Here is a 25,190-nt window from a genome sequence, read left to right as displayed (position 1 = left end):
ATGTGTTTTAAGCGAATATATCAAACTGCCAAATAGCACAATGTATGGGGTAATATTGTAGTATATATTATTAGACAGTGAACACGTTTTCACATAAAACAAAAAAGTTTATTCACATAAAAGTGTTATGAAGAGTTTGTTTAAAATAATTAAAACATCAGATTGCTTTCTGACTAGGCTTTGGAACACGCCCACCTTCATGTCACCTGTCAATCAATCCTCACAGAAATTCAAAGCTTACTGTAAGGACAAGACTGCACAATTTATTGATTTAGTTCACGATAGTCAAATTAAAATGCAAATTATTTTTGGCATTGGTAAAGTGTAACCATCAGTTTTCACATCAGATCTTAGATAAGATATCGATCTATCGTGTACAGCTCTGAGTCCAACTGAACTCTGAGGTAAAATGTTTTATTACCCAAATGTGCTTCAGCGCCACACTGGCTGTTTCTCTACGATTTGGTAAGTGATTAAGTATAATACAATGTCGAAGTGTATAAATAATAATACAAATGTTATTCATAACTTTGTTTGCTTTGTGTTGCCGAAAACATTTCAAGGTAATCGCGCAGATGGAGTCTGAAAACAACTTTTTGAAGTAAGATAAACATTTTGTAGGTTTGTTTATTAAAGTTTGTTTGTTTACTTTTAGGTTGGCAGCTACTAAAGGCATCAGAATCAGCAGAAGAGATTATCTCAAGGTCAACATCAGGAGAACATGGTAATAAAGGATCAAAGTAACGTGAGAGGGATTTTTCTTAGTATTACTTTGTCATTTAAAATGTTTATAAGTTGTTTTTTTGGTGTATCTCTAGTGAGGACATTGTGGATTATGTGATGGTCCAGGTTCCTCCGGTCCACCCCAGTCTTCCTCGACCACGTTTCTCTCTTTATCTTTCGTCTCAACTGCAGTATGGTGTGGTCATCGTCTACCATCGGCAATGTGCTCTTCTGCTCGGTCAGATCATCGTCATCACAACAGAAACATAATCAGACATACATTGTACACCTGCGCAAAAAACCCTAAACAGACCAAAGAGAGTAGATTTAGTCAATTCCATGCAAAGGCCAACCTTACCAAATGTTTTCACCATATCGATAGGTCAGATGTCAATATTTGGTGGTTTACAGTTTTGAATCACATTCATAAACTTACACTGCACATGTATGCTTTGGCTGACACAAACCAACTCTTACAGTACATTTAAAATATACATTTCATGTGAATGTGTTCCCTGGCATTGAACCACAACCTTTATGTTGCTAATGTAATTCTCTATTATGGCTAGGAACAAATACCATTATTGACACACGTAGGTCTGTTTTACACTCACCTAAAGGATTATTAGGAACACCATACTAATACTGTGTTTGACCCCCTTTCGCCTTCAGAACTGCCTTAATTCTACGTGGCATTGATTCAACAAGGTGCTGAAAGCATTCTTTATAAATGTTGGCCCATATTGATAGGATAGCATCTTGCAGTTGATGGAGATTTGTGGGATGCACGAAGCTCCCGTTCCACCACATCCCAAAGATGCTCTATTGGGTTGAGATCTGGTGACTGTGGGGGCCATTTTAGTACAGTCATGTTCAAGAAACCAATTTGAAATGATTGGAGCTTTGTGACATGGCGCATTATCCTGCTGGAAGTAGCCATCAGAGGATGGGTACATGGTGGTCATAAAGGGATGGACATGGTCAGAAACAATGTATATTGTTTATAGTATATGCCAGTTGTGCGATACAGGACCGATACTAGAACAGTGTAATAGAATTGTCAGCTGGCATTAATGAATCTTTCTCCCTTTTTAACCGGATGAGAGAAGTGCAGATGGCCAAACAGCACCCATTATTATCTAGTATTGATTTTACGTCTGTATAGGAGATACATGTTGAAGAAGCTTCTGTTTTTATTTGCTGTGTGGAAGACTGATTTTTGGCAGCTTCGCTGGTTCAGATTTGAAATAACTGCGTTCAGGAACTGATTTATGCTGTTGTAAGAACTACTAGTCTCACTAAAAACACATTGTCAAATATTGAGTTCAGCTATAGGGATTAATAAGGAATAGATAAAACTGCCCTAATCAGGGAACAATTCACGGGAACTGAGATTGAGAGCATTCATCACATTGACACATAGATCTCAGAGAAGGGAAATCAGAGATGTGGAGATACATACAAAAATGAAGACACGTACTACCTTAAAGATGAGCTTAATCTGTGGAGATATTTAATGTATTTTAATTAATCAGAATGATTTTGAAAAATAAAATCACTCTATTTGGAAATAAAAGCATTTAATGTACTTTATATTTAATGCATGTAAATATCCGTTCACATCTCGAGCCTCCTTTCCAATCCATCTGGACCGCTGATGGAAATCATGCAAAAATTATATATTTTTCTTATCGAACACTTAGCACTATAAGTGTATGTCTGTAAAAATGAAATGCTACGGTAGTGTAGAATTCAAACCTTTAAACTAGGGATGGGCCAATACCAGTATCGGTATCGCGTTCGATACTGAGCTAATGTACTCATACTAGTAAAAATGCACAGATACCAAAAACTGATTGAACTGACAGAAATTTGTTGTGAAATCTGAAATCACGTTAAATTGTTTCTTTTTTCATAATGTGTTCAAGGTGGAGTTGTTTGTAATCGTGAAGCTATTCTATTTTTTATTAGTCTCACTGTATTGTGAAAAGGTACAGGCGAGTACCAGAATAAAATATTTGTACTCCGTCCCTATAAAATGGTATCGGTGCATCCTTACTTTAAACCAAAGTGAATATTTATGATTATGTATTATAGGATATTAATATAGATTGCTGCATTGCATCGTCTACAACTGTTTGCATTCCATGAATGAAATGAATCATGTTCTGTCTCATTTCTTTTCAGAGGAGATTCAGCAGACCATCGAGGATTTGCTTCGGTCAGAGAGAAACTCTCGCATTGACATGCCCGACACTGATAGGTCAGATTCAATGTCAACATTGTCATGTCATGTCACAAATGCAATTCATCCTGACGCATACATGCATATTTTTTATGTGTGACAGATGTTGACACCATCACTGTTGCTATGATTTGTCATTGACCAAACCCTGTTGGAATTGTGTGTTTTCCTCTAGGTTTGTCCTGAATGTCCCTAACTCACTCTTCCAGCTGGAGGAGAGCGAGTGGGCTCTAGAGCCATTCTTTGGAGTGATGGGTGTTGGTTGCGAGCTGCCTGCTCCCTGCATGCTACCAGAGGTGGCCTGATTTGTAACACAACATGATAAAAGACTTACAATGAAGCAAAAACCATATATAGGAACCAAAATATTATATAGATATGTTATATTTTATTTATAAATATATTTATTTGAGCCACCAATAAGAGTGCAGAAATCTCTATTTAAAGGGATAGTTTACCCCAAAATAAACATCATTTATTCACCCTCATGTCAAAACCTCAATTTGACTCTGTGGAACATAAAAGAAGATATTTTGAGAAATGTCTCAGTGGTTTTATGTCATTTTAATGGAAGTCAATGGGGGAAAATGTTGTTTTGTTACCAACATTCTTCAAAATATCTTCTTTTGTGCTTCTGTACTCCAGTTTCGTTGAATTCACAAATACCTGCATACCTGCTACGGAATTTTAACACAAACACATCTCACAACCTCCATCTCGGCCCTTTCTGAGCTACCCAACCTTGACTGAATTTATTGTTTATCGACAGACTCGGCTGTTTACTGAGCCCTCATCTCCTCTGGTGGTCAGGAAAGAGATTACAGCACCCAAAGGTGAGAAATATGGCAACTCATCAGGGTCAAAAAGTGGATCCTCATGATTCTCAACAATTCTCTGTGTCTCTCTTTGTTTCTTAGGTCTCATTGCCACTGCTGAATCGATCACCATCAAAGACGCATCTCTGTTCTCTGTGCTTCCAGCTGAGGTAAACTCATCAGTGTCTTTATACCCTGCATATACGCATCTCACTCCTCCGTGCCACCAATACAACACGCACATAAGATCTAAATTTGAGTCTATTTGCACTGCGTTTGTGTACACAAAATACATGACTCTACTTTTGTGCCGTTTGCCCCCACAAAATGCATTCAGCATTCGAGTTTTACATTCAAACTACCCACAGGAGACTTAGTCACGGACAGCACCAGATGACCAGCAGAGATGATATTACTCATTTATTGTTGTTTTAAATTTTCTGTGTTTTTTAAACCACAAACTGTTTTCATGTTTCTACTGTTCTCATAATGTTAGTTTGGTGGGGCAGAGTTACCTGAGGCCACAGCTCAAGAGATCGACATGCTAATGGAGCAACAAGATCAGTTCCATCTTGGGGGTGAGAACGAAATAGATGGATGAATGGACAGATAAACAGATATTGATCTGATTCAACATACCGTAATTGGCTATAAGCAGGCCCACACAGAATCTCTGCCCACATAGCTTGACAGAAAGCTTCTCATATTTCAACACGTTTGTAATGTTTCAACATTTTGTGCATTCTGTGTTGCTTAAGAGTGGTCATTTCATAAATATTTGATGGTTTTAGCTACCAAATTACTTTAGCTAAGAGTCACTTCAGCACAGTCCAACTTCCATGCGGGAAATGTATATTAGATAAACATGTTTTTATAAAGATATGAGTATAAGAGATTTTTTCTGTGTTCTCTTTTAGATGAGGAAGATAAGGAGAGAGAGAGGGCGACGGAGATGGAGAAATCTGCAGACATGGATGCTGCTATGGTCTCTATAGACCAGTAAGTTACAGAGAGGGACATATGGGATAGTTCACCCAGTGATGAAAATTCTGTCATCATTTATTGAACCTCATGTTGTTCGAGATCTCTATATGATTTTTTGCTGTGGAACAAAAAAGAAGATATTTTGAGAAACGTCAGTGGTTTTGTGTCTATACAATGGAAGCTGCCTGTTTTAACAAAACTGAAAGATAACAGAGGGGTTACTCTCAGAAGAAAGTAATTTCTCTGTTTGGTTGTGACTCAAAACAGCATGAGTGTACACACACAATGGCAGTTGCTGCTCCAAACGTCCTTGACCCATATATGTAAACTAAAAAATCTCTTTGACTGCACAGTTTAATGTAGGTCACGATCTTTGCCTGAGGAACTAGCTGCTTGTGTTTCCAAAAAAAGATTCACACCTTATGGTTATAAATAAATGTTTGCGTGTTTGGATTTCTTTGTTTGCAGATTGAAGAACAGCGAGTGCATCGCAGATGAGGGGACAGGGCATCCTATGGAGGTCACAATAGACAGGGTCGCTATGGAAATGACCCCTCCCCCATTTACCCTGCCACCAACCACTGAAGCCAGTGAGAAAGATGTAGAGCAAGAGATGGAGCGCTCCTTTGAGGTGTGTGTGTTTGTCTGTAGCGTTGTCCACATTACCTTGCCCAATCGCCGCTAGTATTACATAATCAATATGTGTCTGAAACATGCAAACACAATTGTTATGAATCCACAAAAATGTGCTACTGTTTTAAGAACCACACTCTTTTATTTTTCTCTTACTTTGTCCCTATTTCTCAGACCGGCTCAGTGGCAGAACACGTGCCTCCGAAGAGACGAGGACGCAAACGCCAACTTATCTTTGCGGACCAACAGACACAGATTTCCCAGGATGCAATGCGGCAACAAATTAACAACCCTCTGATTGAAACTCTGGTAAATTATCAAAGTAGTAGGGAAACTTCAGGCACCTCATGATTCGACTTTGATACAGAGGGTCATGATGCTATTACAAAGCGATTCTTGGTGCATTTCCTTTGTTCAGTTGGAGTCGTGGTTCTGTGACTTTTGAAGCTTTCTTTAATTTTGTTTATATTGAGAAACTATTATAATCTAGAGAACATGATTTTGTACGAACATTACAGTATTGCATATCCTACCTAAAATGTTATTTTTTTTCCTGGATTTAGGATTTCTTTATCAATCTATTTCTCTTAATTTCTCTCTACCTATTTCATTTATTATAGTCTGACGTGCTTCTGAGTATTCCTGCCTCCCGCAAGCCATCAGCAGCGGTTCTACTCAGCACATCGTGTAACTGTACGTCACAACACACTTAGGCTGTGCCGGAACACCTTTTATAAATAGAATTATACACCAAAAATATTTCGACAAATAAGCTTTATACATACAGCCTATTTATAGATCACTCCACTCTTATACTATTGAGCATCAACATCCATAACCATGCTGTTTTTATGTTCCAACATCAAATATTTATGAGCAAAAACACGGAAGCTAATACATCAATTGCTCTGAGTGAAACTGAGCACTTTAGCATATCTTCATAATGGAAGCACTGGACTGTCTAACGGTTCAAAAGATGTCATTCAGAAATCACTACTAGCCTCGCAAACATGACTATTGTAACAATTGACATGCAGCTGGTCTTTGCAATGCAGTGCTCATTCACCCTGACCTCCAGTCGCTATGGAAATGCTGCAGCGTTACGCCCGCCATCCCCCACCCCTCAAAGAAACGGCGTGCAGAGGACGAGAGCGAGCTGTCGGAAATAGAGAAAGAAAGAGGGATGGAGTGGATTAGAGAGTCTAGTAGGGAGGTAAATGCATCTTTCACTTCAAAGAAATGTTGAGAGGCTGCTGGCGTCAGAGGCAGTGCTTTGATTTATAGGTTCTGCGGGTTATCAAGGTCATCTAGAGCACACGTTTTTAATAAGCATATACTCTGTTATCACTTAAGGGAATATATTTAAATTCTGTTCACATTTACTCCCCAGCAATGTTCACACATACAATGAAGGTGAATGGGGACTGGTGTGACTATAGTGCCAATCTCTACTAATCAGAAATAAATACCATTCCATCTCATGCACTGTATTTTCAGCTTTCCTGAAGCCGTATGTTAGTTTTATGTGATGACAAGGCTAAAATGTACAATGTTTTTCATGCATCGTTTTGGCTTCAAACATGGCACTTGTCTAAAAGACTCTGGTCTCTCCGGTCTTGGTGCATTATTGATGGTCTTGGTCTTGTCTCGGTCTCAACTTGCTTTGGTCTAGGTCTTGTCTTGGTCTCAGATTTTATTTCAAGACCGGTCAAGACCACAACTGTGGGAATTACACTAAATTGCTGTTAACATCATTCAAAATTCATAAATGGATATGTTACAGTAGGTGGTTGATAAAACATGGAACATAAAACTTGCTTTTTAGTGTTTTGTGGATCTTTTGAATGAATTTTGGGAGAGCTTGTCTTGACTCGGTCTCGGCCTGCCTCGGTCTTGTCTCGTTATCGGCCCCTCAAAGTCTTGGTCTTGTCTTGGTCTCGACACCCTCTGGTCTCGGTTTTGGTGGTCTTGACTACAGTCCCCATTCACTATTATTGCATGGGAAATGCACAGTAAGCGTTAAGGTCATATGGGTTTGGAACAAGATTATGTTTTTTTTTCCCTCTCTCTGTTTTGTGGCTGCTTAGGTGGTGAGAGAGTCTGGTGAAGCTGCACTTGTTCTTTCTGAGCTTTCAGGTGAAAACCACACACTCCTTTAGCCCCTAACAGACTAATGCGATTTAAATGTGAAGTCAATCCTAAATTGTAATGATCTATTAGTTGATCGCCTTGAACACAGCTCTGTGGGGACGCATATGCTTCATAGATCCATAATTGATGAATAAATGCCTAAACGGTTGTGTGTGTGTGCAGCTGGTTCTGACGTGCCATTGGATGTGTCTAAAGGAGACAAGTCTCAGAGTGACCTCATCACTCCCACCGGTAAATGGTAAGAAACATGAAAACACAAGATGCATATTAATAAAATGGGACAGTTACTAAAAAATGATATTCAGCACTGTAGCTGTACGTCATCTCATGGACAGGTGTACAAATATTTGAATTATATGGATATTATGGGTACATTTGTAGGTCCCCTATAGAGGAGGCCCCCGATAAAATGGAGGTGATTTTTGAGGAGCATATTGAACTGCCACAGGGAGAAGTTAGGCCTGAGATAAGTGATGTCAACACCTCTGACCTCCTCAGGTACAAAAAGTGTGATCTATGACTATATTATCTGTGTAAAGGGTTGACATCCTTCAGACATTTATTCATCTTTCTGTATTTTGATCATAGACTGATCAAAGGCTTCATCGAGCACTTTGAGAAGGTCTGCTTCCACTCACTGCTGCCCCCAGAGGCCGAGCGAATAACTGCAGCTCATCTGTTCTACAAAATGCTGGGTAAGGCACCAGTGGGTTGCATTGTATATGTACAGTTTTCTTATTGTGTCAGGTGATACTTCATGAGAGACTGTATATGATCCACAGAGCTGATTTGTGCTCGGAAACTTTGTGTCCATCAGACAGAAGCGTTTGGAGACATCAGCATAACAATGAACCACTGAAGATATATGCAAACACGCCTAAACACAGACATACATATAAAACTACACGCCCTTCAAAGGTCAACCGGTACTGTTGCATTGTTTTGTAATGTTTACATTTGCCAACACACACACACACTCACCGTTATGCTTAAAAGTATAAAAACAGTTCAGAAATTTGTTTAAATGCACACAGTTGTGCATTTAAATCCATTAGTTATCATAATAGAAATAGAAGAATAATCAACTACAAATATTTTCATACATCATTACTGTTCAATAATGTAATGATAATTATTTGATATTTTATCAAATGTCCTGCATTGCAGTTGTGTTAAAGGAGCAAATTGTGTTCTTTGTAGTGTATTTTCTGATATGACTGTTTTTAATGTGCTCATCATTTTGTTGCTTTTGTTTTTAACACAAGCACTTGTCTGTAATTGTTTTTAACATTTTCATAAACTTCTTTGTACTTATATAAAAAAGTACAAATAATTACTAAAAAAGATCGTAATGGGCTTTTAAAAGGTGTTAAATGAATGAGTGTCCAAAATGGCACAATCCTGATTGTATTATACTAAAAATATGAATTTATTCAAAAGTTTTGTTATTGTATATCGTGTTACTGTATATGTTATACAGTATGAAGAATGTCAGCATTTGTGTTCAATAACATGACATAGAAATAAATGTTTTTGTAAATCTAGGCTATTTGTAAAGTGCAGCTCTACTTTGTGTGCACTCTCATATCAATATTAAAGCTTCAAATAATGTGAAGTCAACAAGTGTTGGGCAGGTGATCCCTTAATGACCACTATTTATCTGAGTCCATAGGGGGCAGTACAGGACCAATGTGGCAAATACCCCTCCCATCTGAAAAGACCTCCATTGACTCGACTAACTGATACAGGTCATGATCTCATGGCTTAAAGCACACTATTAAACAAGAGCCGTGAAACACTTCACACAAATGTAACACCGGTCATCTACAACAACAGACGGCCATCCCACAGGGCAAAAAACTGATGCCAAACAATGACACTGTCAATAACACCGAGTACAAAATGCCAAAGTGACGTATGTAGAATAGGCATATATGGCAACGTAACAGTTAGCATACAGATCACATGAAGTGTCACCACAAAACTATGAACGGTCAACAACAGCCTCGCACTATCCCACCCCATAGCACGCATGCTGTGAATTTCAGACAGTCTGTGAAGAAACTGTTTCAAGACATCATTCATTGGCCAGTGTCCTAATAGTTCAGGGAAACCTTATAATAGAGATGTGTACGTTACTTGTTATACAATGCATATGTGCCTTAATAATTGGACCCAGGGAGGTGGTTTAAATAGAAAAGAGAAGAGGAGCAAGAACTGATCCCTGAGGAACCCCAGTTGTCAGCTGGTGAGATCTGAATGTCTCGCCTCTCCAGGTTACTTTAAAGGATCATTAGTTATCATGAACACAAAAGAATGGAATGCTGCTTATCCCAAGCAGCTTGTATTGGAGTAACGGAAGGACAGAGGTTGAGAGGCCACAGAGGAGACAGAGGTCCATAGAGATTTTGCACAAGTATGACACACGCCACATGATCATGAACATGCAGAGTTATGGGGCGACATGTTTTCTGAAGCCATTCAAATGTGGCACTTAGCTGTAAGCGCACAGTAAATCGTTCCGTTCAAGTAATCACTTGTCACAACAAAACTACACTGCATGTGGAGAATGAAGTTGTGTTTGGTTCATTTAAGTTCAGCATTTATTAAACTGAGTGATTAACTATTTAGTTTAGGTAGTAGAAAGTGCTATGTGACATTATGGGACACCCAAACAATCAGTTTGTTAAACTTTTGGCACCCTTTTAGTTAGTTAGTTTGTTAGCTAGTTTATTTTTTAGGTAGTAAGTTGGTCGAGCGGTTCGTCAGTCAGTCTGTTTTTGGGTATTAGTTGGTTGGCGATAGTTATTCAGTTAGTTAATTTGTTGATCATTTGTTTTTTGTTCGTCAGTCAGCTGCCTATTTGGTTGGTCAGGTGTACAAGTCAGTTATTATGTTACCCAGATAGCATAGGTATGTCTGTACGATGTTTGCGAAAGATCTGTAAAAGATCTGCTGTGTAAAAACATCTAATAAACGTCTTGAAAAGGCAGTTTTTCATGCATTCTAAATCATAAACATCTGATGTCATCTTTATGACAACTGATGGGAAACATCTCAGAGACGTTTTGGAGATGAGCAAACAATCAAAAGAATACGTCTTGCAGATATAAATGCATACATTAAATTGACGTCTCCAAGATGTATTTGTGCTATCAGGGTAGTTAGCTGGTCAGTAAGTTTGGTTAGTTTCTTTAATAGTAAGTCTCTAGGTAAAGGAGTTGGTTGTTCATGTAGTCAGTAAGTTGGTGAGTCAGACAGATACTTAGATAGTTAGTTGTGTGATCAGTTGGTTAGTTTTTTACAAAGCTGGTGATTTATTTAGCTGGTTAGGTAGTTGGTTTGGTTAGTTGGTCAGTTGTATTTCTTAAAGATAATTCTTATGAAATCTGTTTTATTGAAGGAAAGTCCTAGTGGGCCTACTAAACAGAGGCAGCACACCTTCACGTGTTGGGAGGAGGAGGATTACAAACAACTCTCCATACTGTCATTCGTCAGCCTCTGACAAACTAATAAACCTCACAGGTCAGCGCCACATTACACACATTCACAGCGACCATTTAAATCTCCACTGGATGACTGAATATTCCACAGAGTTTCACTCCAACCAGAAGAGAGAGAGAGAAGCATCTTGGAATTAATTTGAACTTAAGTCTGGATAACATCGCTTATCATTTTTGCCAGAAACACCTAAACAGACAAACTTCATGATCATAGACAAAGACAAAGAACGACTGCCAGTCAACACACACAGCACTATCAAACTGGCAGGTCTGGGAAAAGATTCAGAGGTCCAGCAGAAAGCTCGGCCACAGGAGACGCAGGTGAACACTGAGGAGAACCCCTCGGACCACCCAACCAATGACAAAATGGTGCGAGCCGAGCTGGAATGGAGCGTGCCCATGTGTGTGCCACTGCCCATCGAAGTTTTGAACCACGACCAGGCGTTTCCTTTCCTGAACACCACGCTTGCTGACCTGGGCATTGAAGAGTAAGTTAAATGTTGATCAAATGTGAGCTTTGTGTGTTTGTTCATTTCTTAATTATATTATTAATAAATTGTATACGCTATTACTTTTCTGCATTGTTTTTTTGCGAGCTCTGCTTTAGTCAAATTAAGTTTTATGGAACATTACCCTAGTAATGAGCTTGCCAAATATCCTTTCCAATTCTATAAATAAATAAATGCCATAATGGATGTTTATTCTTAAATTATGACTCATGTACTGGAAGTATGGAGTCACATGATGTTGTGTTACATACTGGGTGTCATTGTCATGTTATCCTAACGATCTCAGGTCAGCTGTGAAGGAGCGTGTGGTTTGGGTGGACACCAAGCGCACACGGGTGAAGGGAAGGACAGGGAAGCTGAAGGAGAAGGAGGTGACGGTTCTGGAGGTGCGTGTGAAAGCTCAGCACCCCGGAGAGCCTCAGTCTCAGGAGGTCATCTACAGCACAGAGTCCCACACCGATCGCTCGTTCTGCAGGAGCGGGGTGGACATCCTGCCATGGAGACACACACAGCCAGGTGGGCACAGAGAGGGGTTTCATTTAACACTTTCATTTGAACAATCAGCATATTTCATATGAAGAAATGTTTTAGTGTGTGTGTGGATACACTGTCTTATAAAATTTGACTGGGAGGTGCGCACTGGTTTAGTTGAAAGCTCATTAAGATAATGGCTCCCCGAATGGCTTATGACTGCTTGAATGGATCTGTTTTGTCGTGTGGGTAACAGTTTCATTTAGTGAACCTTTCTAAGTATTTACTTTAAGTAATTAGCTGTCAGTGCATATGAAATCTCTCCTCAAAAGAACAATGTATCTGTGTAAAGATGAACTGTCAGCTCTCATAAAGAGCTAAATTAAAGAGTTCATATAAAAATGAAAATTAGTTCGTCATTTACCCCTCCTCATGTCATTCCAAACCTGTAGGGGTTTCTGTCATCTTCAGAACACAAAAGAAGATATTTTGAAGAATGTCATCAACCGGACAACGTTGAACCCCATTGACTTCCATTGTATGGACATAAAACCACTGAGACATATCTCAAAATATCTTCTGTTTTGTTTTGAAAAGAAGAAAGACTCACATACAGGTTTTGAATGACACGAGGGTGAACATATGACATCATTTTTATTGTGTGAACTATCTGATTAAGAAAAATGTTCATTGGAAAGTATGCGTGCATTTAGTGTACCTCAGCTTACTGTTGTTGCAGACCTTTTCTCCTCATAAATACATTTTACATGGTATTTCTACAGTCATTTTTTGTACTCTGTCGAGCTCGTAATAATATAACGCTTTAATCCTGACAGTTAGCTTACAGATGACATCTGCAAATCAGTGAGGTGAGCTAACATTACATTCACGGCTGCTGAGTTAGAGTGTTTGGTATGCGCAGGCTCAGCAGTCTATTCTGTGGTCAGTGTTGTGCGTTTCATGTCTCATCACAATCCACTTGGTTCTTAAACCACGGGGCTTTCCGAGTTAGGGTGTACGTATTTATCAAGGAAATCTCATATACATATGATGTCATTTAGACACGGCAAATAACATGCTTTTGTTTTCCCTCAGCTGAAAATGAACACCAGCCGGTGGAGTTGATTCTGGCTATAGACACACTGACAGAATCCAAGCCCAACTGGCAGAAAACGGAAGAAAAACGGGACTTTCAGAATGAGGTGTGAATGACAGACAAAAAAATGCATTGAAACACCTCAGTTACAACGGGGTCTGTTACTGGGTTTGGATGTTTTAAACTGGTGTGTGACCGCAGAATTGTCCGAATTTTCCTATGCGGTGCCTTAACTGAACAATTTAATGTGTACTTCTTACTTTGTGGCAATATGAATACACTTTTTTTTTGTCAATATATTATTATTCTACAATAAGATGTGTATTTCATATTGTATTTCAGAGTCAACTGCATTACACATTAGAGACACAAAATTGTATTAAATCGAGCCGTGTCTGCTCACATTATACATCTGAATATATGTGACCCTGGACAACGAAACCAGTCTTATCCACTCACAAACATAAAGTTTTTATATATTTAAGGTAGGAAATTTATAAAATTCTCTTCATGGAACATGATCTTTACTTAACATCCTATTGATTTTTGGACTTAAAGAAACATCTATAATTTTGACCCATACAATGTACTTTTGTCTTTTACTGAAAATTTTCCTGTGCTACTTCTTTTTTGATCCAGGGCAAAGTTATGCAAAGTTGACATATGCAAAGTTAAATTAGTCTTTTGCATTTTTCAAATTAGTCTTCAGCATTATTAAATTAATTACTGCTGCCATGATAAAAAAATCACTAAACAGTTATTTACAGCCTGCTTTCTGTGCACTCATATTGTTATCTGTTATGGCAGAATTTGCAGATGCATAAAAGTACAATATATTACTGATAACTGGGAAGAAAGTATAGTAAGATCACCATGATAAAACCCAGTACTTATACATTTCCTACAATAAAGATACTTTTTAAAAAAAAAGAGTTTTTTAAATAATTAAATGGAAAAAAAAGACACATTTTTGAAAACAATGTAAAATATTCCTTAGCTGCGTTACTGTAAACTTCAACTCTGTATAATTTAACACTGAAAATGTTAATAAGAAAAAAGTGTCGGGTTCATCTAACAGAAAAGACAGGAACAAAATGAACAGTTCATAGAAATATATTTATTTCACCGCAAGAGCACTTCAACGCTTCACACTCAAATATCAAGCTCAAATATCATGGAATATGAGCAGTGGTTGCCAAAGCAGAAAATTCATTGAGACATACACATAACTGACACAGCAAACAAAAACAGAGAAGACTACTCATTCCTCAACATAGATTAGTAAAACAAAAGTAAAACTGACAAAATTAAGCAATAAATTAAGAAAAAATAGTCTCAATGTCTTTGCTGCAGTCCAGTATTATATCCAAGTGCTCCGGTGAGTTTACACTCAGCTAATGGAATTTGGCCATTTGTATTATAATAAAAAATCCTATTATCAATCTGGCAGGCTTTCACAAGAGTGGAAGGCCTCTTGAGGCACCCAGAACAGGGGAGGGGGGTGCTACGATTGACTGACAGCCATGGTCATCTTGTTTCTCTGTTCATCAGGAAGTGACATCACAGCACTCTGAAATTCCTGCGGGTGTTGCAGACCTACACCTCTGAGAAACACCAGCATGGTGTTTTGTGTTTCTGAGCAGATAAAATAGTATAGTAAATAAGTCAACTTTGTGATGTTATAAACATGTCACCCAGAATAATAAACAAACACACGTCCTTACCGTCATCAATGTCCTTTTTTCCCATTAGATGACAGGCAGCAGACACTATTGGCTTGAGCTGACTAACAACCTGGAAGAAATAAAAAGTTAGCAAATAGGATACCTTCTATAAAGGGAGCTGTGAGCCGAGCATGGTGGGATAGAGGGGGGCATTTACCAGGGTAGGGTGTTGTGAGTAGAGGAAGGCCAGACAGTTGTAAATGGTCTTGTTCTCCTCCATGTCCTCCTTTAGAGGGAGACATGCCACGAGTGCAGGAAACACCTGAGAGCAAGGATAAGAGGTTAGTGTGGGAATATAAAGTATGTTTAATTGTAAACCGAAATAACCAAGACAAGATATGTGCATGGTTTCCTAAACAAACCTGTTCGAGTGGGACCCCCTCCACATGGCTCAAGATCATCCTGCAGAGAGCAGCACACAGGTTGTCAATCACTCTCAGGTCTGATTCTTTAGAGAGTAGATTGGAGAAGAGAGACAGCATCATGGGGTAGTCACTGAACAACAGGGGTCAAGGACCAAACAGAGAGGTCAGGGAACAGACACACACACTTGCACACTTCACTTTAAAGGATACTTGGCTACGATTGGTCCAGCCGCCTGTGCGAGAGCTCCCAGTGCAAACACACTGTTATTGCGCACCTCTGAGTCGCTGTCCCTCACTCCGGCCACAAGCACTGGGAGCAGCCGTTTGGACAGCCGCCCGGCCACCGCCCTGCCTCCAGCCACACTCACCAATGCGTGCATGATCTCGCCGATTGTACCGATGGAAAAGGAGCGATCTGCCTCCGTGCAAGAGGATTTCTAAGAAAATCACATAATCGTGACGAAGATACAAGTACAGTAGCATGCTGACTTCATTAAAACTGTTCTGGTCGCTTTAAATAAATAAAAAACAAAGTATGTTGTATGCATTATATATTCTGTACAGCACACTGCAGGCAGGATGCCTGTGAGTACCGGTAAAACAAACAAGAGAGGATGAGACTCACGGCTTTGCTCATGATGAGAGGCAGCAGGTCATTGAGGTGAGGATAGAATGTCTCTGCAGGTACAGCTGATGCTAAAACAGGAATCCCTTCCCCAGCAAACTCCTGCAACATGGCATCATACTCCGCCTGCCACACATACACACACTTTATTCCGCATTCGTCACACTCTTAAGTCATTTGTGTCATTGCTGCTGAAAGCAAACTATGACTAAATCTTCAAAGCTGTTAAATTATTTTAAACACCTGCTGGTCGTCATCGTCTGCTTCATCTCCACCTACATCCTGACACGCGGTCTGAGCAAGACAGAGAAAGAAAGAGGATTACAAGCGTAAGAAAATAAACACCCACCCACATATGACTGCAGATTTATGACATCGTTCAAAAGTGAAAATAAGCTGCCGAATAAAGGTCTGTGTCTGTTGTGTACGGATGGTTATTCCATTTCTTCAAACCCTTTTGCCTGACACAGATTAAGCCTTGTTCTCGACCTAAAAGGATTTTCAGAGGGTAATTTGTCGGTGATAGTGTTCATCTGCTCTCTGTAGATGCCATTTAAGAAATCTCATTTAACACTGACCAGACATCAGAGCACAAGGTGTTCCGAGAAGAAAACGACTAAAGTGAGAGAGCACCCAAAAAAGAAAATTCAGTGAATTACTTGTAGATCAATTACTAATATATTCTTTTTTTAGGATTTTTGGGGGGGGAGTATAATAAAGCCGAATGAATGATGAATGAATGCTCGATGGGTTTCTATGATGGACATTATAACATAATCAGTCAAAGTTTCTGAACTTTTTGTCTGAAATGAAGAATGAGTCTGACCTTTTTCTTTAGTACATCTCTGATGGCATTACTGATCTGAGCCAGCCTGCCTGGAACCTGCAGCGCCTCCCCCTGGCAGGACTTAATCAAGGCGTTCATAGACTCCAAAACAGCCATGACCACCGTCCTCTCCCTCTCCTGCCTTACTGCCTCCAGAAAACAGGGCACAACCACCTCCAGCAGCTTATGCAAAGCTGTAGATAAAAAGAGAAAGAGAGACCGTTGATCAAAGACTTTTTAGGCAAAAACTTGCTCTTCACACTGACCGAAGCTGATGTAACTAAATGAAAAGGAGGGAAAAAGCAATCGACATCAATAAAGTTAAAAGTTAATCCTGTCCTGTCAAGCCAAGCTCCTTCTAATTATTTTCTGGAGGCATCAATAATGAACCAAAGACACACAGCTGATGAAAGGAAGCAGAGGTAGTGATGTGAATATTAAATAAAGAGACTGTGTGTGTGTGTGTGTGTGTGTGTACTGTGAATGCGGATTTACCCTGGTGGTTGGCCTCAGTTGGGGTTTCTTTCCATACTTTGTGCTGAGCTCGGCAGAACTGACCTAATGCACCAAAAGCAGCCCTCCTCACATCCTCATGAGGGAACTGATGGATGAACAAGCACAAAACACAATGAACGTCAAAAACACAAGGACCAAACATACTAAAAACACTCATGGAACATGAAACAGCAGTAGATGCTTACATCACGGAGATCAAAAACCAGCTGGAAGCTCGATTCTAGGAAAGGCTGGAACGCCACTCTGGGAAACAGATAATCAGTTGGATTTTTAGGTGTTAGTGTCTCAGTTTGTGTTTGACAAAAAAGTGAATTTGTTAAATAAAGTGAATTAAGTATTGACGCTGTAGATTAATTGATGGATTAAAACAAAGTCCCACTCTATTTTATTTCCTGTTTAACATTATATTACATTCAGGAATACCTATTTAGAGTAACATCTTTACTGCTCTGAAGGTATAATGGAGCATTACGCAAATCTGCTGTGAAACGTAAGCTTATAAAAGCAAATGCACGAGCGCCTGTATAATATGTAAAGCATGACTCACCCAGTGTTAAATGCGATTTCACCCAAAGCCTCACAGGCATCTTCCTTCTCATCGATGTAAGCATTTTCCACACTGAATCTGAAAGATGAGACTTTTGATAAGCGGTCTTACATGACAGAAAATAAAAGGACTGATAAAACAGAGAGTCATACCCTGCTATATCTCTGTCGTCAACCTCACTCTCACCATCTTCATCTAAAACAACATCACCCTCTTCATCACCAGTGTCATCATTTTCATCATCCAGGAGCACAAACTGTTTGTCTTCATCTAAATGAGCCTGTGCGGTAGACAGACATAAAACTTAAAGTACATTCTTATGACGATTACATGAGAAATGTTTGTATGTTAAACCAAATGATTTAGAGTTTTAAATACATTAACAGTGGTTGCAGCTCCTTGTACGATCTTTATCTCTCTTGAAAATAGACACTATTTGGGAATTTCCTAAATCAGGTGCTATCAACCTTTTTGACTGCAAGTCTCCCCCCAAACAACATTTAAAAGCCCCCTCTCCCACTCATAGAAACTCAAATATTCTACGGAATAATATTTTAGAGCTTGACATTAACTGGAAAAAAATCTTATAAAAATGACCAAAAAAATATCTTTTTTTTAATATTTATTTTTAATGAATTTCAATGCTCATTTTGTTTAATTTTAAATATGTCATATTGGGGACCCCTTGGAAATAAGCTGCCCCCCCATTGAGAACCACTGTTCTAAATATATCAAGAAAATCCCACAATCTATTTTTAAAATTTTAGAACAAAGCAACACAACAGAAAGTCTTTGTTTCACGTTTGAATGTTCATTCGAGACAAAAATTATATATTGGTTGGTATTTCACCGTTAAACAAAGCACTACATGCAAATAAACACGCAAAAGTGCCATGAAGCTACAGAAGATGAAAATGTAAAAAAAATTGCACTGACCATCACACCCTCTGTGGACTTGAGTGACAGTTGCATCAGTGTGGTGATGGACGTCAGGTGAGGGTTTAGACAAGCAGGGCTCACTTCAGAGACGGCAGAAAATAAACTATATCTATAGAGAGAAAAAGAGAGAGACTAAGTGTCTGTTTGTGTCCGCTGTGAGTATATGACTCTTAAGATCCGATGTGAAAGTCATACGTGCAGCGGCGCAGATCAGGATCATCCACTGCATCAGTGAGATTCAAACCTAACTGCACGCATTCAGTCGCCAGTGGACTGAAGACCTCCTTACCGACAGTGCGGGCCAACACAGAGAGTGTGTCTGTGAGAAAAACACAGATGGAAAATGACATCACGGTATCCTACATGCCTAATGCAGGAATTCAGATGTTTCAAATAACAAATAACATGCAAAAACTGTGATTCAGCTTATGTGTTTTACCCAGGGCCTGTGTCTGGAGAGCTCTCATCTCCTCTCGAGTGTCCGTTAGGAAGCCCTTCAGACTGTCGATCACTGGAGGAAAGTAAGGCACTAGCATCTCTTTGGCTGCATTTGCTGAGGAAGAGAGTCATCTCATGAGCCTGTACACAAATATTATAAATGCAGTTTTAATGAATACTAAGAGTTACCTATCGCTCCTATGGCACTGACAGCCAGCTCTTTGAGTTTGAGGTTTTCTGAATTGTTAAGTGCTGACAACATGGTTTCCATTAAAGTGGGCAGATAGGGCTCGATATCTTGACCTGATAGCAAAAAGAAAGATGGGAGAAGTTATAGGTAACACGTTCATATCCCTTTTTAGAAATAACTTAATCTTGTGTTTAACATCAGTCAAATATAATGCAATTTTGAAAGATCTGCATATATACGATTATGTCAGCATTTTAACCTAAGCTCTCAAGAAAGTTCTCCAGGGCATAGAAGGCTTTGGTCATGTGTCCGACTGTGGTCTGAATCACTGCAGACAAGTATCCAAGCAACAATGGCATCAGCTCAGTGTGGAATTTACTCACATCCGGCTGCGAGAGACAAATTTGAATCATCAATCTTACTGATGTACATACATTTACAAATATAAAAACTATGTACATTTGTTCATTTATACAAGAGTCAATCAAAACAAAATAAAAAAAATCAATCTGACCTGTAGGTGTTCTGAAAACTGCCCGAGGGCAAAGAGAGCTGCACTTCGGACCACCTGGTTACTGTCTGATAAACTGCGACACACTGTTTCAAGCATTGATGACAACATCCTACCACAAAGTAACACAACAAAAAAGAATATAACAGATTGCTTCATATGCGTGCATGTATAATAGCAGATTAAAGCTTACTTTGTGCGGATGTGATCTGCACAGCCCTCAGCCAACACAGCCAGACACATGAGACCCCCCTTACGCTCATATGGGTTCTCACTGGCCAGACAGACCTTTGTATAAGGTAACTGCAACAAGATGTATTTTAACACAATGACTGATTTGGAATTTTACTAGCTCATCTGTAGTATAAGTACATTTGTTTCTTTACTAACCAGTTGGTGGAAGAGTTTTTCGGGGGGCATGTGAAGAGCCATAGTGTCAATCACCTATTGGGGAATAAAAAAAGAAAGATAAGAGTAAGAAAAAGTACGGTAAGAGATAAAGCTCGAGAGGAGACCAACCTGAACAGCAAAGTGTTTGGGATTCTCACTGTCACCCTCCGTATCACCCTCTTCATCCTCCGGGTCTTCTTCTCCAGGAGGGGGCGCTGCGCTCAGTATGGGAAACACTACCTGCAGGATCGGCTGTAAAAGCTTGTGCTTTAATACACTCTGTAAAACAAAACGTTTTTGGATTAAAATATAATTAAATTAAGGCCACGTTTACACACAGAAAAACGGAAAAGATTCACGTACACATGACAGCGCCACATTTACACTGATCCAGGATAACAGATAAAAACGATGTAGAAAGCACGCCAGGCCAGTGGATGCCGATTTTGTTTTGTAAAGAAACAGCAGTCACATGCACAGTTATAAGGCAAAAATGCTTTTTAATACCGTTGGTCGACGTATGTGTGAGAAAAAAGTTGCACTTTGAGACCCGTCTTGGAAAGTTTGCGTTTTCAGCCCCCCTAAACGCCATTTCCGTCTAAACGAACGGCCAAGACGCATACATTTTCTGGCATCAATATATTTAAAATAGTACATGTCATTGTATTGATTATATTGTTATTGATTAAAAACATTCTTTCCAAAATCTTTATAACTTTGCAATAATGTCAACCAATCTATCTATCTATCTATCTATCTATCTATCTATCTATCTATCTATCTATCTATCTATCTATCTATCTAGACACAAAGTTCATGTTCAACAAAAATAGTGGCTCACCTTGTTTTTAAGTCTGATGAGAACAGCAATGCATGAGAGAGCTTTAACGCGCAGAGAACTGCTCAGAGAGACATCTGCACTGATCTAGAATGAAAACATTGACTTTAACATATCTATATTTACAGTCAAATGTTCTGTTAAGCCATTTGAAACAGGCTTGATAGATGATTGTGTGTGTGGACAAACCTCCAGGCAAAACTGCACAATCTCAGTGATGTGAGGGACAACAATGGACACCTCGCTTTCCATCAGCTCATCAAAAACCTCCATGGCTTCGCTGGCCTGATCCTTAACATATCAAAACCCAAACAACAGAACTTATGCGATAAAGACCTATGGATTGCCATTGCCGTTGAGTCTTAATGGCCATTTTGCATACAGATCAACCAGGCATGCATTCAATTCTCACAGTGCTTAGCACATCATTGAAGCACAAAGAAAGCAGTGATTGGAGCGTTATCATATAAGCACACCCAGACCGGATCAAAGCGCTCTTACCTGGTCCGCCTGAATGAGGTGCTTAAGAGCAACGAGCAGTTTGGGGATCAGGGATCGCATTAAGTTCTGAAAGACAGAAAAACAACATTCTGAACTTGTTTTCCTCTCCCCTGCTGTGCATGTAACAATAATAGTCGCAAACCAAAGAAATTGAACAAACCATCTCCTCTGTGCCGGTGTAGGCCGTGATAGATGTGAGAGTGAGAATGCAGTAGTAGAGAGCTGTAGGGTTGTTCAAGTCTTGAAGAACAGTCCCAAACAACTGGAGAAGCTGCTTGTAGTGGGGCTTAAAGGGTTCTGGGTTTGATCCTACCACCTTGCTGAGCAGTAACAAACCCACCTGGACAGAAACAAAAAATGCCATTTTAAATACACAGAGTATCATTCCTTTTTAGTGTTTTTTTGGCATGTAAAGTAGTACTTCCTAACAGTCTTTAATGTACCGAGGGCTACCATGTAAATACTATAGTAAATGAATAATATGATCACAGAGTATCATGGTATAATCATCTGACGCCATCACAAGATTTTAAAAGTGAATTAAGTCCTTGTAACCTGTCTGTCTTGTGGGTTGTTGCTTTTGGTGGACTGGTTTATAAGGATGAGAAGAGCAGGCCAGCGGTCCGGAGTCTCGTGTTTTACTAGCACCGCGCTCAACTGTGAAAGTGAATGACGAACTGTGTGCCTAAGGAATAAAAACAAGGAAAATGTGGGGAAAAGATTCAAACTTAAATAGAACCAAATGCAAAATGGTTTACTAGTCATCACTGCTGTTTAGTCCTGGAGTAAAATGAGGCTTGTTCACATTAAATCCACATTGACTACAACATATAAAATTATGTCTTGTGATATTTTGGGCATTAAAAATGGTCATATCACAGTGTTATTTAAAGAGATTAAATTCTGTCATCATTTATTCACCTTCAAATTTTTCCAAATCTGTATAAATGTATTTGTTCTCATGAACACAGAGGAAGATATTTAGACAAATGCTTATAACCAAACAGCTCTTGGTCCAGATTGACTACCTAAGTAGGAAAAACGTGTTGATAATTCTTCCTATACAACACAAAATAATATATTTTAAAGAATGTAGGACAGCAAACAGTTGTCCTACTATGCTTGTCAATGGGTTACAAGCATCCGTCCAAATATCTTTCTCTGTGTTCAACCGAACAAAGTTATTTATACAGGTTTGGAACTACTAGAGTGAGTACTTCACAACAGAATTGTCATTTTTGGGTGAACCATACCTTTAATGTAGGCGTTTATTTAAATCATGACACATTACTGTACTGTTACATTCAATAGCGTTTAATTATAAGGACAACTTACTCTGTTTCTTGTTGAAAAGCTTGTAGCACCACTGCCTTCAGACTGAAAGAGTATATAACAGGTTACAAATGAAGCAAATGTACATTGAGATGCAGGATAAACTCAAGTTAAATAACTTGATTCAGGAAAGAACACCAAACCTCTCTCTGTGATCTGGACTGATCTTCTTCCAGTGCTTTCTCACCCTCATCCTCAGCATCACCGCGGCTGACTGGCGTATCTGATGTAAAGATCAAGGACATGATATATAATGTGTCTCAAAACTAAAACGTTACTATAGTCTGAAATCGCTCATTTCCTTCTGAAACCCTGTATCTCCATATTCTGTGATTTATATTTTGTGCCATAAATCCTTCACTTGGACTTGCAAATATCTAACCAATACAAGTTATTAATAAGTACTTGTCAACTTTGACAACACGTCATTTAATCATTTATGAATTACTGTTTTTTTTCTTCTTTTCTTAGAAAACATCGAATTAGGACATACGAGGTTTAAGATGGACATCTTTGATATGAAAATAACAGTACCTGTGGGTCCTGCGATCCCGTCATAACTGCACATAAAGCAGGAATGATGGCTGGATCTTTAAATGCCTGTTTCAACTGTACTGTCGCCTAATAAAGATGACATTATTCTATAAATATTATGAATTTATATTTAAAAAAATCATAGTTTGGCAGAAAATAACAGCTCATTAGGAGTGTGTAAAGTTACCTGCTGAATAACAGCGTTGTCAGGCAGTGTCAGCTGTGCCAGGATGCGCTCGAGCTCATCTGACATGATTTGAACGTTAAATCCTATTTTTATACAAAAATAATAATTCAAAACCCGACCCAGATAACAAGCAACTAAACAGCAATCATAGGCGACTGTTAAATATTAATAAATGTTTGGGTCAAACGGCATCCGTGATACTATTGGACAGTGTTATCGTAATGTAATGTTAATATAACCGAAGTTAACTGTCATTGGGGAATGTTCGTGTTCTGCACGAGCGCACGAGTTCCCAAAGTTAGCACGCGGGATGGAGAGAGCAAACGCCTCGTGAGTTTAATGTTAAAGGGACAGCGGCACCAAAAGCATGACGCCAACCAGACGATTTGGGAGCGTTTACTACTACAGCGCCTGCTATAGTTACGGAGGGAAAATATATTCTGCTAACTTTGATTTTGTTTTGCTTCAGCAGGGATCATGTTAAGGCAGATGATCGATGCTAATGGGCTCATTGCATAATCTAAATTAGAAAGAGGCAAACCATTATCACCTCGTCATTGAACATCTACACTACTTAAAAAGAGGCCATTAAAGTTCCCTTAAAGTTGACTCGCTAAACCTGATGAACCAGGTTGATTGATAGAAAAACATGAACTCATGAAGGATCTTAAATCAAGTGATAACTATTGTAAGTGTTGTTACATTACTAACTTCCTAAAACAGATAGCACAATATGCAGAAACTGTAAAACAATATATTTGTAAACAAGTGAGATCCGTTGTAGCCTTCACCCTTTCAAACATCTCTCATATTTAAAGAGATCTACAGTCAGCTCATGATTATCTTATATTTTCACCTCTCACAGGAATATTTCCATTCTAATACAGCAGGAAGGGTGCACTGCAAAAACACCAATTCATGTGATAATTCCAAGGCAAACCTACTTAAGTCATTCAAGCCATCCAATGCAAATTACCAGGGTCATACATTGCATACTTCACAAAAACAAAAGTTAAACATGTCTAGATTGAACCATTTAAGAGCATTTATGGTGAACTTTGAAATGGGCTTCATGGTGTATTTGTAGGATTAACCGTGCTAATCTGAAATCAAGAAAGACAATAGATAAAAGGGATATTCGACAGTTAAACAGGTTTTAAAATGTGGTTTTATGTTACAATCATATAAAAATTGACAATCTGTTATCAAACTATATATGTATTGTATTCATATGTTATTTTTGTGCACATAGAATTTAAAATATATTTCCTCATATATGCATGATTTATGTTGAATATTGTTATTGTATTACTTAAATATTACTTGCTTTAAAAGCTTTGGCCTGGTTTCACGATGCATGATTCAGCTGTCTTAAAAACAACTTGCACTGACATATCTTAAAGCATACACACTGGTGTCTATATGCTATTTTCTAAGGCATTGTCATAAAAACTATTTACATGTTATAATTGAACTAAGGCATGCAACAATGGCTTAATCTGTGTTAGAAAATATGCAACTTTTTAAAACTTAAATCAAAATGATGTTTATTTTAAGACACATTTATTTTCTTTAAAAAACACACACAAAAAAAACT

General features: G+C 38.7%; 3 protein-coding genes across 3 annotated transcripts; 2 read left to right on the top strand and 1 right to left on the bottom strand.

The window, feature by feature from the left end:
* The first annotated feature begins 55 nt into the window (after window positions 1-55).
* On the top strand, window positions 56-9,095 carry rec8b (REC8 meiotic recombination protein b). The gene is made up of 18 exons (XM_056738527.1): window positions 56-465; window positions 656-724; window positions 819-961; window positions 2,911-2,986; window positions 3,144-3,264; window positions 3,738-3,801; window positions 3,886-3,953; window positions 4,280-4,361; window positions 4,701-4,782; window positions 5,236-5,398; window positions 5,575-5,709; window positions 6,021-6,093; window positions 6,456-6,613; window positions 7,488-7,536; window positions 7,714-7,789; window positions 7,933-8,049; window positions 8,140-8,246; window positions 8,334-9,095. Exons 1-18 carry the CDS (start codon window positions 410-412, stop codon window positions 8,408-8,410), a joined length of 1,716 nt encoding a protein of 571 aa, XP_056594505.1. The 5' UTR covers window positions 56-409; the 3' UTR covers window positions 8,411-9,095.
* Window positions 9,096-11,258: 2,163 nt separating this feature from the next.
* si:ch211-196f5.2 (uncharacterized protein LOC556372 homolog) lies at window positions 11,259-13,464 on the top strand. Its single transcript, XM_056737631.1, has 3 exons — window positions 11,259-11,542; window positions 11,850-12,079; window positions 13,130-13,464. Exons 1-3 carry the CDS (start codon window positions 11,259-11,261, stop codon window positions 13,240-13,242), a joined length of 627 nt encoding a protein of 208 aa, XP_056593609.1. The 3' UTR covers window positions 13,243-13,464.
* Window positions 13,465-14,227: 763 nt separating this feature from the next.
* Window positions 14,228-24,015, bottom strand: ipo4 (importin 4). The gene is made up of 30 exons (XM_056739012.1): window positions 23,594-24,015; window positions 23,407-23,493; window positions 23,016-23,095; window positions 22,876-22,917; window positions 22,096-22,225; window positions 21,701-21,880; window positions 21,541-21,606; window positions 21,229-21,330; window positions 21,043-21,126; window positions 20,331-20,480; window positions 20,202-20,255; window positions 20,005-20,114; window positions 19,815-19,923; window positions 19,560-19,689; window positions 19,300-19,413; window positions 19,112-19,225; window positions 18,868-18,991; window positions 18,670-18,781; window positions 17,886-18,013; window positions 17,734-17,811; window positions 17,372-17,429; window positions 17,166-17,271; window positions 16,671-16,864; window positions 16,088-16,138; window positions 15,845-15,970; window positions 15,430-15,656; window positions 15,217-15,349; window positions 15,012-15,116; window positions 14,855-14,924; window positions 14,228-14,765 (listed from the first exon to the last, which is right to left on the bottom strand). The coding sequence occupies exons 1-30, from the start codon at window positions 23,657-23,659 to the stop codon at window positions 14,635-14,637; spliced, it is 3,261 nt and encodes a 1,086-aa protein (XP_056594990.1). The 5' UTR covers window positions 23,660-24,015; the 3' UTR covers window positions 14,228-14,634.
* Between the last annotated feature and the right edge of the window lie 1,175 nt (window positions 24,016-25,190).

Source organism: Triplophysa dalaica, chromosome 23 (genome assembly GCF_015846415.1).
Source record: "Triplophysa dalaica isolate WHDGS20190420 chromosome 23, ASM1584641v1, whole genome shotgun sequence".
NCBI lineage: Eukaryota > Metazoa > Chordata > Actinopteri > Cypriniformes > Nemacheilidae > Triplophysa > Triplophysa dalaica.
This window is presented reverse-complemented; position numbering and strand designations above follow the sequence as displayed.